This window comes from Vulpes vulpes, chromosome 9 (assembly GCF_048418805.1).
Source record: "Vulpes vulpes isolate BD-2025 chromosome 9, VulVul3, whole genome shotgun sequence".
Taxonomy (NCBI): Eukaryota; Metazoa; Chordata; class Mammalia; order Carnivora; family Canidae; genus Vulpes; species Vulpes vulpes.
In genome coordinates this window covers 9,445,846-9,460,230 of record NC_132788.1, presented here as the reverse complement: position 1 = coordinate 9,460,230, position 14,385 = coordinate 9,445,846, and the positions used below count along the sequence as shown (strand labels likewise).

The 14,385-nt window shown below is 42.3% G+C and overlaps 1 protein-coding gene across 1 annotated transcript in view; it reads left to right on the top strand.

Annotated features, from left to right (window-relative positions):
* FBXO36 (F-box protein 36) overlaps window positions 1-14,385 on the top strand; it is a 100,129-nt gene that overhangs the window by 49,840 nt on the left and 35,904 nt on the right. Inside the window, exon 2 of the mRNA XM_072719317.1 lies at window positions 8,235-8,343. Within this exon, the coding sequence (XP_072575418.1) occupies window positions 8,235-8,343 (109 nt within the window). The remainder of the gene's footprint in view (window positions 1-8,234; window positions 8,344-14,385) is intronic.

Here is a 14,385-nt window from a genome sequence, read left to right as displayed (position 1 = left end):
CTATTTTTTTTAAGATTTTATTTTTTTTATTCACTAAAGAGAGAAAGAGAGAGAGAAAGGGAGGCAGAAATACAGGCAGAGGGAGAAGCAGGCTCCATGCAGGAAGCCCGACGTGGGACTCAATCCTGGGTCTCCTGGATCACTGGGCTGAAGGCAGCACTAAACCACTGAGCCACCCAGACTGCCCTATATTTTCCTTTTTTAGGTATAGGCAGGGACGATGTAAATTTATTATATTGAAATTAACAAAATACATATATTGTGTCAATATAATTTATAAAACTAATGAAGTCATACAAATACTAAAAACATAATAAAATACATGTCTAATGAAGGATAAAAGAGCCTTTCAATAAATAGAAAATAAGTGATTAAAAAAACATTGTATTGGGGCGTCTAGGTGGCTCAGTCACTTAAGTGTCTGACTCCATGCAGGGAGCCCGACGTGGGACTCGATCCCAGGTCTCCAGCAGGATCACGCCCTGGGCTGAAGGTGACGCTAAACCACTAAGCCACCCGGGCTGCCTTGAAGAAATATTTCAATGCAGTCAGCTCTTATAAATTTCAGTTTATTCCATTCTCCTCTTAGCCTCAAACTCATCTTCTCCATTATCAATAATGTTGCTTTTGGGGCACTGGGGTGGCTCAGTCAGTTAAGCATCTGACTCTTGATTTCGGCTCAGGTCATAATCTCAGGGTTGGGAGGTCGAGCCTCAAGTCCCGGCTCTGCGCTGGGCATGAGCCTGCTTGAGATTTTGTCTCCTCTCTCTCTAAATAATGATGATGATGAAGTTGATGCTGCTTTTATTCCTAATGTACAAAATTACTACCATCTCAGAGCAAAACTTTGGATAGTTGCAAGTCTAAGTTTTGCTGTGTTTAGACAAACTGAACCAAACACAGACACAGAGAGGAACACATATGATGTGAATTTGCACCAAAACCATCATAATTGTTAGTTTAAATAAGGTGAAATAAATTAATTATCTTCATAATTCATTTAAAAAAATAACGTCTTTCTACCTTTTGGAAAACCAATGCTCTGTGAGCTATGGAGTAACATAGAAAGGTAAAGTTACATGCGGAATTTACCTTGAAGTCCTGACTTCTCCATTTCTCAGTGGGCTGTTGAGATAACAAAATCCTTTTTTTCCCCTAATAAAAGATCTGATTCCACAAACTCTCCGTGACACAGTATCTCAACCCCAGTCTGTGAAATCCCCTAATTTACATGTGATTTCCAAAGCAGGGAGAAATTTGATCTAATGGAATAACAGTAGTCTGCAAGAGAAAGCGGAAACAGTGTACTAACTTACAAACGTATTTCTTAGATGCTTAGATTTGGAGTCCCCCATGGAGTGTGTGGTATCTGGCAGGTCATTCCAACACTTCATGAGCAACTTTGTTTTTTTAACTGCATAGATGATAGATGATGCTCCTTAATTATGCAGTTGAGGAAATACAGCAAAAAGCATGCAATTCTTAATGATTATTGATGATTAAAAAGTCAAACACCAGGTAAGAGCAAAAGCTGAAATAAATGCCTTTGAAGAATACAACCAAGAATGTGATCAAGAGGGGCGCCTGGGTGGCTCAGTGGTTGAGTGCCTGCCTTTAGCTCAGATCGTGATCCTGGGGTCTTCTTCCTCTTTTTTTTTTTTTTTTTTGAGATTTTATCCATTTATTAGAGACATGAGAAGTGGTCTTGTGCATACTCAGTTCTCAGGAGTACTAAGTGGGATCGAGTTCCACATCAGGCTTCCTGCAGAGAGCCTGCTTTTCCCTCTGCCTATGCCTCTCCCTCTCTGTGTCTCCAGTGAAAAAATAAATTTCAAAAATCTTAAAAGAAAAAAAAGAATGTGATCAGGAATCAAGTATTGTTAAATAGTTGATGAGGAAAGAGATATTTGGTATTAGGGGCTGAGTGAGTTGGCTGTTATGGATGTGAAAGACTGAGCAGCCGGTGAACAAGAGGGAAAGGAGAAAGAAAGAGGCAAGGATTATTTGGGGCACACTTCATATCTGGCATTGGGCTGGGTGCTTTGGATTTATCTCATGTCATCCCTCCAAGACTCAGTGAGGGGCCATCTTCATTATTTCCATTTTGGAGATGAAACTGAGACCAAAAGAGATGACATTTGCCCAAGGTAAATGATAGAGAACAGGGCTTAAACCCAGACCATCTAATCACACTCTGTGCCTTTTTGTCCCAGTGGCAGGATTTTTCAGCTGGGGCAGTGGTGGGAGTAGCACAATCTCAACCATGGGGGTGAGGGCAGGTTATTGCGTTGTCCAAATATACTCAGATGCTGTGATGTCCAGTGGGGCCCATATTATTCCCCCAGTGTCCCCTCAAGGGCTGTCTAGTGAGTTGCTGGTCCAATGGGGAAAAGGATCTAACACTTAGGACCTTCACCAGGTGAACAACAAATGCCCCATCATCTTGCCTTCATAACTGGTAAAGAAGAGATGCCAGGGGATTCATGAGAAACCTTTGACCTCTCTTTTTAAAAGTAAGCTCAATCTCCAAGTTCATTACAAAGATTTACTGGAAATATATAAGAAACCTAAAAATATGCTAAATATAAATAAAAACTTTAAAATAATTCTACCAATGTTCTACTAAGATACCAAATAATGGTGTGTACCCTCTAACGAGGCTCACCGCCCAGCCTTCCTGGACCAAGTATGAACCAATGCATGAGAACTAGACTGGGCAAGGTCAGCAGATGCCCCAGTGACAGGAGAGAAGACACAAGGTATCTAAGCCGTCGAGGATCAGTTTCTTCATTTATAAAGAGTCGTGTACCGGCTCACAGGTGTTTGGGAGCTTCATGAGATCTGGGGAGAGCACAGCGAAGCCCATGCTCCAGCCAAATCTCAACAGTCTTGTAAAAACAGTGCAAACTCCTCTGCAGCTCTCCTTGCAGGCATGTCCATTAACAAAACATTCACAGTTAACAAGAACAAGATGTTTGGGGCGCCCAGGTGGCTCAGTCCGTTGAGCCTCTGACTCTTAATTTCAGTTCAGGTCACGACTCAGAGTCCTGGGATGGAGCCCTGCATGGGCTCTGTGCTCAGTGGGGAGTCTCCTTGAGATTCTTTCCCTCTGCCCCTCCCTGCCAATGTGTGAGCGTCCGCATGCACTCTCTCCAAAAGAAATAAATACATCTTTAAAAAAGAAATAAGAATGATGTTTAAAGCAGTATTTGTGGACTTTTAAGGTTTTCAAAATAGAGATAAATACATAACAGTAACTATATGTGAATATATGACTTAAGATGAGCTAATACCAGAATAGTTAACACCTACTTCTTCTTCCTTTTTTTTTTTTTTTTTTTTTTTTAGAGATTTTATCCATTTATTAGAGACACAGAGAAGTGGTCTTGTGCATACTCAGTTCTCAGGAGTACTAAATAAGAATCTGCATATTAACAAGATCCATATTAACAAGATGATTTGCAAGTGCCCTAAAATTGCAGAAATATTTTCAATCAAAGAAACTTTTTAACAAGTAGCATTTTTTTCTCTTTCATTGCATGTCTGACTTTTATCTTTCATTGCTCCTGCCCTTAGTTAACAGAGGTTTCATATATATAACCTTCTCTTACAGATAACCTCAATTGTTGGTGTTTGGTACAGTCCCTATAAACGTGTCATCTTACAAATCACTCCTTCATCAGACAAAACGTATCAGTTTAAAATTTGAGTGACAGGACACAGTCAGAGGAATAGTTGAAAAGAGGGCTAAGGAAAGGAAGGAAAGTGCAGGGAGCCTGTCGTGAGTCTCTAGGATCACGCTCTGGGCTGAACGCGGCGCTAAACCGCTAAGCCACCAGGGCTGCCCAGCACCTACCTACTTCACAAATATTTGGGAGATGTCTCTTGGCTCGGCTTCCTTCAAGCTGTATCTGTCATGTGAAACAGTTGTATTTACTGCCCCACTGATGCTTCTTCCCTGTGCATATGTGTTTTCCTTTCAGTATTTGGGTTAGTGGTGTATACACATTTGAACTTTTCCACAAATGATCATTAACATTACTCTAAATTATTTCTTCACCTATTCTTTTATTGGCCACAAAGTATTCCATCAGCTAAACATGCCATAATTATTAATTAGTCCCAACTATCAAACCTTCAGGTCAGTTCTGATTCTTCACTGTCATAATTAACCTATGACAAATATATGAAAATGTTACAGGATATCTCCTCCTTTACTGCCTGCGGTTCTTGGTCACGCTGCTTAGAATGAAGAGGTAGACCAGATGAACAGTGGTGGTCAGCAAAGCAAAGGCTATTGAGCAAAGCTCCCAAAGAGGGAAAGGACCTGAGCAGGTTACTGATTTGGTGTTTAGATCTTCTATTTTTGGTTTTTATAGGCTCTTTAGTGTGGGCTGTTTTAATCCGATTAACCCTCCATGCGCCTGTCATCTGAACAGGTTTTGTCATCTACCTATCACTTGGGAAAGGGTGGAGGGCTCCTTCCAGGGTAGTGTAAAGTCCCTTTAAGGGTGGTATCCATTAAGGGCGTGGCCCCTTGTCCCAGCCTGCCTTTCTTCCAACTATCCTTCATTAAAAATGTTATACACATCTCTAAAAAATTCCTGAGGATAAATTCTTGAGAGGTAGAATGTTTGGGTCAAGGGGTATGAATGAACTTAAGGTTTTTAATGGGTATTGCCAAACCAATTTATGCCCTTCTCAATGATTATTAATGCCTTTTATTTTTCCTTGTTCTTATCAATATTAGGCTTTGTCACTTAAAAAACAAACAAACAAACAAACAAACAAAAAACCAAAACACAGCTTTACCAATATGAGAGACAATAAGTGGTAGAAAATAATTCTCTAACTTAATAAGTATAGTATATGGGGAATAGATGAGTCTTGACAAGGCTGGGTAGTAATTCTGAATATGAGATTTCTGCGGTCTGCTCTGTTGAGGTGATCTGCTGACCTGTAGCATAAAGGTCATATTTAAAGAAAGCTTTGTGCCTCAGAACAAACCCTGTGTTTATGAGTTAGAAGAAAAGAGGCTTGGATTCCGGTTCTAGCCAGTCATCTTTCCTTAGGCAAGTGTTATATTCTCAGTAATTTACTTTAAATACCTCAGAGGAGCCAGTAGGATGCTTATCTGTGTGCAAGTTAACTTGAGTCTGTGCCCCGAGGATCCTCCCTCTAGAGGCCATTATTGCAAGCACTTCAAATACTGCCTTCTAAATCAGTACCAGAGGGTTAATTAATTAGTATAATGAATGTCAGAAATAATTTTTCACTGATAAAATGAGTAATGTGCAAGATATGAGACAAGTCAGATTGTACAAGTGTTTCTCTTTTTAAAATTTTTATTTTATTTTATTTTCCTTCTGGTATAGTTAACACACAGTGTTATATTAGTTTCAAGAATATGATACCGTGATTCAACAATTGTATACATCTCTGCCTTTTTTTTTTTTTTTTTTAAGCTCAGTAACAACATTGCTGGAGTAGTGCCCATCTAGAACTCCATTTGCTCAGGAATCCTCCACTTAACCAGGGATTTAGTTGCTTGATCTGGCAAGAAGGATAGCTGATTATGTCATGTAATATAGGTGCACTTGCCCCGGAGAGAAACTTTCCTGTCCCGCAGTGTGCCCAAGTGCATGTCAAGGAGGGGACTCCATTGAGCATCCAGAAATGTAGTTTGGACTCTTGTGGTGGCTGCTTGGTGGTGTCTTTCTTGTGGCAGAGAGACTGGCTTTCATTGTAACACACCCCCTGGTGGTATGGTCCTAGGGAGGGACAACCCACTCCTTCTAACTTAACCTCTTGGAGACTTCTTGCTCCTCTGTATGAGTTGCAAGGGATGGACTAAATTGTTTCTGACCTCCCAATTAGTTCTAAAAGTTCTAGATCATGACGTACAAAGGACACAGCATTAGATTCAGATTGCCTGGCATCGTCATTCAATAGAAAGGAAATATTTATCATATTTAATGTTAATTTCGATGATATCTAATAGAAGGATTAAATAGCAAAGCTCTGTCTCTCTCCAGAATTAATGCTCTTTCTACTGATGCCCCTGTGTCTCAGATAGATACACTAACAGGTACTATCACAGATAGCTCTGCAAGAGACTAAATTGTGTCCCCCTAAAATTCTTATGTTGAGGCCCTAATCCTTAGGGTGACTATATTTGGTGATAGCGTTTGAATGGGTCATTAAGGTTAAATGAGGTCAGAAAGGTGGGGCCCTAATCCAATGTGATCGGTGTCTTTAAGAGACAGAGATTGGGATGCCTGGCTGGCTCAGTGGTTGAGCGACTGCCTTCAGCCCAGGGTGTGATCCTGGAGTTCCAGGATCGAGTCTCACACTGGGCTCCCTGCATGGAGCCTGCCTTTCCCCCTGCCTGTGTCTCTGCCTCTCTCCTTCTGTGTCTCTCATGAATAAATAAATAAAATCTTTAAAAAGAAAAAAAAAAAAGAAGAAGAAACAGAGATACCAGGGATGTACAGGGACAGAGGAAAGGCCCGGGGGAGAAGGTGGCCATCTATCAGCCCAGGAGAGAGGTCTTGGAGACACCAACTTTTCCAACATCTTGATCTTGAACTTTCAGCTTCCAGAACTGTGAAGACCTAAATTCTGTCATTAAGTCCCTAGTCTTTTTTTATGGCAGCCTGAGAGACTAATACACCCTCCCCTCTTTGGAGATGGGGTAGAAAGATGTTTAAGAAGAGAATTTGGGTGAGGCACCTGCTCAGGAACCTCAAAAGAGGCAGGTTAGGGATTTTTTGAAAGGAACGAGCTTCTGCGATTTTGTGAGACTTTATAGAGCTTTGTTTGTTTTTTTCTTTATTATTATTTTTTTCTTTATAGAGCTTTGTAACTTACATTCTTTTCCCCACAATTATAGCAATCATCACAAATCCTAAATGAACAGTAACCCTTTAAAGAACGTAATTTCTGTTGGGTGGGGTGCTAGGTAAGATGGTAGAAACGGTCCAGAGCCCTGAGAGTTCAGTTATCTTTTAGATATCAAGGAAGGGGTGAAGGGTAGGAGAAGAGCCTCAGGAATGATGGGACACAGGGAGGCAGCTCTACAAGGAGAGGAAAACTGGTTGAAGCTCAGGCCTCCAAACAGGGAGAAAGAAGTGAGGAGCAATTGGTCAGTTGAAAGCTACAGGGCTTCCAGAACAACACCAAGAAGGGCCTTGAGACGGGGCAAAGGACTGGTAGGGACCAGGGCAGTGGCCCACAGAGGCATACCCAGGACCTGTGAGGACCCCAGGGAAGAATGAGTGGGTGGGAATGGGGGAGAGGAAACAGTAAAGAACGAGAGGATCTATGACAAGTTTCACCTGCTTAGCGATTTTGCCTTAGGCCGAACCTTCCTGACCATAATTGCAGCCTTACACGGCGATGCTAGTGAGAGAGGAAGCCGACCGGTTTCTCTGCACTGTCCCCTTACCCATCTCCTCCCCCGTAGCCCTCATCTAAGTGTGGAAAGAATCTGGTTTGCTTGTCAACTTGGTGGAAGCTTTGTCATCTCACTTAACTACCCAGTTCCATTACAGGTTGAAGAACCTGAGATAAATTTGGATAAGCCTCCGGGGCTCCTCGTCAGGGCCAGGAGTTGACACTGTCATGAAATCAACATAGAACTTAACGTGCAGCCCATAACCATGGAAATGAGGTTTGCTTGGGAGAAACCCAACTTGCTTCTAGAGGCCAAACGGACCATTGGCAGATCCTTTACAAGAAGTGTCCTGTGTAGTGACACTTGTATGCATCAGACAAAGCATAATGGTGCTTTCCCTGGTCCTGGCCATGGAACTGTCGTTCTCTATGAAGAAAGTATCCACTCGTTGTGTCTGCCCTGTAGACAGGAAGGGGGGCAGAGAACAGAGCAGTTGCTTTGGAGCCGGCTCCCCAAGTTAACGGAATGTCTACTCACAGAGATCCTCAAGAGCCAACCAGCCATTGGAGCCTGCGTGATGTTAACATCAATTGACTTGACAGATTTTTAAGATTCCTTCCAGCGCTTTGATTTTGTGACCCTAATCTCTAAGGAAGATGTTCACTGATGCACAGACCTCACTTCTAATTTGAAGTGATGCCAAATTGCAAAGTTACAGCTGATGTTAGACACAGAGCCGCATGTGCCCACTGCAGTGGTTTTTTGAAATCCCAGACCAAACTGTCACTGTTGATATTGGAATCAGTTGTAATTCCTATCCCCTTCTATTCAATCGCAGGTAATTTTTAGATGGTGGAAGATCTCTCTGAGGAGTGAGTATCGATCAGCAAAGCCCGGAGAAACAAAAGATTCTCATGGAGCGTTCCTAGAGAACTCCCATCTTCAAGGTAAGGAAGGGAGCACATTAGGTACTTACTAGCTCAGTTCTCTTTAATTACTGATAGATTTTGTCCAGAAATATCCAGCATATCATTGTTTGAAATATTGATATGTAATTATGTACCTAAAGACCGAAGATAGTTAACATATCCCGAAATTTCTCTTGGGAAAAATCTTCCACTGTTTAAGATTTCAGGTTAATATGTCAATTCCATTAATAATCTTAAATTGCATAAATATAATTTTTTCCTATAATATTTCATGAAAATGGGTTTCCTTTAGTTAAAAATAAATGTTTTTAAAAAGATTTTATTTATTTATTCATGAGAGACACAGATATATAGAGAGAGGCAGAAACACAGACAGAGGAGAAGCAGGCTCCATGCAGGAAGCCCGACATGGGACTTGATTCCAGGACTCCAGATCACGCCCTGGACTGAAGGCAGGCGCCAAACTGCTGAGCCACCCAGGGATCCCCTAGTTAAAAATAAAAGGTTATTTGAAAATGTAATCAAATTATCAAATCCTTGAACTCTTATGCATTTTGGCAGTCATTTAAAATTGCTACCATTCCTCAGGTGCCTGGATGGCTCAGTCAGTTGGGCGTCTGCCTGAGGCTCAGGTTGTGATCTCAGGGTCCAGGGTCAGGTTCCCTGCTTAGCGGGAAGCCTGCTTCTCCCCCCTCCTTCTACCCTTCCTCCCTCATGTTCTCTCTTTCTCTTTCTCTTTTTCAAATAAAAAATTTTTTTTTAAATTCCTACTATTTCTTTTTAGTATCAAGGTTTGCTTCAGAAGAATTTTTTTTTTTTTAAGAAGAATCTTAATCAGCATGTAGGCTAAAGACAAATTGCTCTCCAGTTTCCCTGTGCTTTTTGCTTTCACAATATGAAAATTCTAAATAAAAAGCAAACTTTTTTTTAACAAACTCCCATGTACCTATAACCTGGCTTCAATGATACTCAAAATGTGGCCAAAATCTCTACACAAAGTCACTGTACCCCTGGATTAGTTGGAAGCAAATTTCACTTGTTAGATCATTTTATGCTAAACTACTTCAGTAGGTATTTCTTAAAAGGATTCCCTTTAACTAAATTCCTTAATTATTTACCTTAAGTACAAAAATTTAAAAGTAGAAGCTGTTTTAGAGATTTTTATTTTATTAGGAGTTAATAGCAAATACTTTTACATGTGCATTCTCTTTTTACTGTTACAATATCCTTGTGAAATAACCAGTGTTATCCCTATTTCACAAATGAGGCTCAGAATGGATATAACTTTCTGGAGTTCCAGAGCTAACTATGGACATTGCCAGGACTGGGCACTAAGAGTCAAAAAATCAAGTATATAAATCTTCTTCTTCTTTTTTTTTTAAAAGATTTTATTTATTTATTCATGAGAGACACACAGAGAGAGGCAGAGACATAGGCAGAGGGAGAAGCAGGCTCCATGCAGGGAGCCCGATGCGGGACTCGATCCCAGGACTCCAGGATCACGCCCTGAGCTGAAGGCAGATGCTCAACCACTGAGCCACCCAGGCGTCCCAATATAAATCTTATTCTTAAAGACACATTCTGGGTGTTCTGCATGGACTTTGATAATCAACACTCTTAAAAAACATTCTATTATTTAAATTATAGCATGTAATAGGGTTTTTTTTTTTTTGTTTTTTGTTTGTTTTGTTTTTAGGCAGAGAGTAGGTTTTGTTTTTTTTTTGTTTCTTTAAAAAGTTGAGTCTGGATTGATTGCCTGCAATTCCTGATACTGCATACATCTTATTTTGCTAACCTCTTTATAGCGAGTATTTATAAAATGCATTAGTGGTTTAAAAAGAACTGTGTTGGGAAAAGACTGTCCATTTCTTGGTGAATAACAATCAGTCAAAGCACTCCTCACTAATTTAATTGTAAAATAGACATGTTTCTTCACAGTTATAAAGTAAACTGCTATCCGGGCACCTGGCTGGCTCAGTCAGTGGAATGGGTGACTCTTGATCTCAGGGTTGTGAGTTCGAGTCCCACATTGGGTGTAGGCATTATTTAAAAATAACATCTTGAGATGCCTGGGTGGCTCAGCGATTGAGCGTCTGCCTTTGGCTCAGGGCCTGATCCCAGGGTCCAGGATCGAGTCCCACATCAGGCTCCCTGCATGGAGCCTGCTTCTCCCTCTGTCTGTGTGTGTGTCTCTCTCTCTGTGTCTCTCATGAATAAATAAATAAAATCTTTAAAATAAATAAAGTCTTAAAAAAATGAACTGCTACACATTTCATTTACATGTTAGGGTCCATTTTACTTTCTAAGCATTGTAAAGCTCATGTCTAATAAGTGATAAACACTCATTGACACACCATGTGATTTCTGGTTGATTTCCACCAAAACCTGGCGAGGGGCATTGGCACTGCTTGTGTTTTAAGTGTCTTGCTTGCCCCAGACACCCCCACACCGGTGCCCCCTGCTAGGATATAGGGGCGGGGGTGGGCCAGCAGTGGCTTCGGGATAAGACTTGTGGGGTTCCTGATCCTGGGAAAACAGGCAATATAGTGGGACTTGTAGAACTGCAGTCTGACAGCTGCAGTCTCAGGACTGTCTGGTGGCCCCTCGCTCCGGAGTAGCACCGAGTTACTGAATTAATCACCTGGTGAGCTCAAAGGCTCCTGTGTTTCACTTTTTGAGACTTCCTATAGCATCGGGGGCCCCAGCAGAAGGGAATACTCCAGACAACGATGTTGTTTGGCCCCCTTCATCCCCTTAGTCCTTAAGGAATCCCTCAGAAGGCCTCTCTGCAGCAGAAGAGGTGTGCGTGGGGCGCAGAGAGGGGCTCAGGGGTCAGTGGCCAGGGTTTGAAGCTCTGCTGCCTCCACCCAGCTGTGTGGCCACAGGCTGACCCAGACTCCCTCTGTGAGCCCACTTCCTCCTCGTAGCTGAGGTAAAAGAGCTATTCCATGTGGCCGCCTGGGCATTCGCTGACCTGACGCATGAACAGCATTTAGAGCCTCACACACAATGCATAGTCAGCTCGCCATCATTATTTGCTGTTGTTAAGTATTGATGTTTGGGTTTGATTTTTCCCATTCCCTCCTTAGCATATTCCCAAGATCCCCCCAAAGCTTTTCTCATCCGAATGACCTCTCTTACTAAGATGGTACGTGCTGGCGGTAGGTCCCTAGAGTCTGGGTCACCCTTGGTGGCAGGCCTGGCAGAGGACTGGAACCGTGTTCCTCTTGACCTCTCAACAGCACTAAGGTGGAGGGGATGTTTCCTTCCCTTGGCTTCTGGAGCACCTCACTCTTGCTTCTCTTCCTGCCTCACTGGTCCCTTCCCACCTTCTAGCTTTGCTGGCTCCTCCTCTTGTCTCCAAATCTAAACGTTGGGGGGCCAGGGGTTAGCTCTTGTGCCTGTTCTCTTGTCTAGGGGACTGGATCCGGGCTCGGGCTTTAAATGGCACCATGTACTTACAAGTCCCAAATTGATAACTCCAGCCGGCCCATCTCCCCAGAAACTCCACACTCAGATATTTATCTGGCTGCTCCCTTGACATCTCCACTTGAGTTATTTCTAATAGGCTCTCAAATGTAACATGTTCAAAAATAGCTCCTGATCTTCCCTCCTGCAATAAAATAATAATAAAAAAAAGGCTCCAAATCCTACAGTTATCCTTGGTTCCTTTCTTTCTTTCACATGCTAGATGTAATCCAGCAACAAAACCAGAATCTGAACTGTGGTTCGCAGCCTCTGAACCATCTTGGTTCCTCAAGATGCCCGCCTCCCGACGTCCCCACTCTTGTGTAACCCCTCCCCTCGGTCAGTGTGTGTGACAAATACAATCTGGCAGAAAGGATGGTGTATCACTTCTGAGGTTGGGTTATACATGACACTACAACGTCTGACTTTTCTCCTTTCCCCCTTCCTCTCATCACTTGCTCTGGGGGAAGCCTGCTGCTGTGTCTCGAGACAGTCCTGGGGAGAGGCCCATGTGATGAGGAACTGAGGCCTTCTGTCAGCCGCCATATGCATGAGCTTTCTTGGATGTGGACCCTAGAGCCACTGTCAAGGCCTCAGTTGATGCAGACCTACATAATGTTCTGACTAGACCTCAGGAGAGACAGATCCTGAGCCAGAACCACCCATTCCCACATTCCTGAACCCGAGAAACTGTGAGATACCGAATGTTTGTTGTTTAAAGCCAGTAAAACTGGGAATCATTTGTTACAACGCAACAGTAGATAACTAATACGGAACACTTCTCACCATTTCCAACTCTGGTCCAACTAGCAACCACTTCTGTCCCAGACTGTTGAATTAGCCTTCTAACTGGTCTCGCTTTTCCTACCCTTGCCCCACAATAGCGTGTTCTCATCACAGCAGTCAGAATCAGCCCTTCAAAACATATCAGGTCACATTACTTCTCTGCTTCAAGCCCTTCAGTGACATCCTGCCTCATATAGGGTAAAAATCCAAGTCTCGTAGTGATCTTCAGTCGCTCCCCTCTTGCCCACTCTGCTTCAGGCATACTGGCCTCCCTGGTGTTTCTTTTGCACAGACCAAGCATGCTTCCACCTCAAGGCCTTTGCACTTGCTATTCCGTTTGTTAAGAATATATTTTTCCATGATTTGCTCTTCATTCAGGTCTCTGCCGAGACTGCCCTATTAGAGGGTGTTTCCCTGACCACCGTATAAAAAATCACCACCTCCCTCCTTACCCTGGAAGACTGGATTTCCCATAACATCTATCACCACACAATATAGTCTATGTTATTTGTTCACTTTTTTATTTTTTTAAAGATTTATTTATTTATTTATTCATGATAGACATTGAGAGAGAGAGAGAGAGAGAGAGAGGCAGAGACACAGGCAGAGGGAGAAGCAGGCTTCTTGCAGGGAGCCCAATGTGGGACTTTATCCCAGGACGCCAGCATCACGTCCTGGGCCAAAGGCAGACACTCAACTTCTGAGCCACCAAGGCATCCCCCAGACTGATACTTTTAAAAATGGTTTTTGCAAGCTTAGAGACCACATCTTATTAATTATTCCATATTCAAGGTCAGGTACATGGTAGCACTTAGTATATCTTTCTATATCTTTGTTAAAATGAATGAAAATACATTTTCTGACAAAGGAGCATTGCTTAAATAACACCGATAAAACCACTGTGCTCAAACTATATTTTTGCGACTCTAAATTCATATGAGAGCACAAGGAGTAAATTTTAGAACTTACTAGTATTTTTATACTTGGGTAGTTATAAGTAGCACTAGGGAAATACTTCGTATAAATCTGCACGAGTGTGCTCGGGCTGCCATGACAAAATACTACAGACTGGATGACTAAAATTCCAGGAAAGCATCTTCTCACAGTTCTGAAGGCTAGTTCAGGACCCAGGTGCTGGCAAGGTTGGTTACTTCAGAGACCTCTCTCTTTGGCTTGTGGATGGCTACCCCACAGTGTCCTCACAGGGCCTGTCCTCTGTGTGTGCATGTGCACACCTCTGATGTCTCTCCGTGTGTCCAAATTTCCTTTTCTTTTAAGAATACCAGTCAGATTGGGTTAGAGCCTGCTCATATGACCAATTTAACCTAATCACCCTGTTAAAGGCCCTTTCTCCTGGAGGGCAACTGGCTGCCTCAGTTGGTAGAGCAACTCTTGATCTCAGGATCATGAGTTCAAGGCACACATTGGGCATGGAGCCAACCAAAAGAAAGAAAGAGAAAAAGAAAGAAAGAAAGAAAGAAAGAAAGAAAGAAAGAAAGAAAGAACGGATGGACGGAAGGAAGGAAGAAAGAAAGAAGGAAAGAAAGAAAGAAAGAAAGAAAGAAAGAAAGAAAGAAAGAAAGAAAGATCCTTTTCCCAGTGTGGTCACACACTGAGGTTATGGGGTCTAAGACTTCAGCATATGGATTTGGGGGAGGTTGGGAAGACACAGTTCAGCTCATAGCAAAATACATACTTTCCATAGAGGAATTCCTGTAATCTTGTAAACAGAGTGTATCATTACTAAATAAGTAATTCATGATTGTAGTGGTGGGGCACCTGGGTGGCCCAGTCGGTTAGGCATCT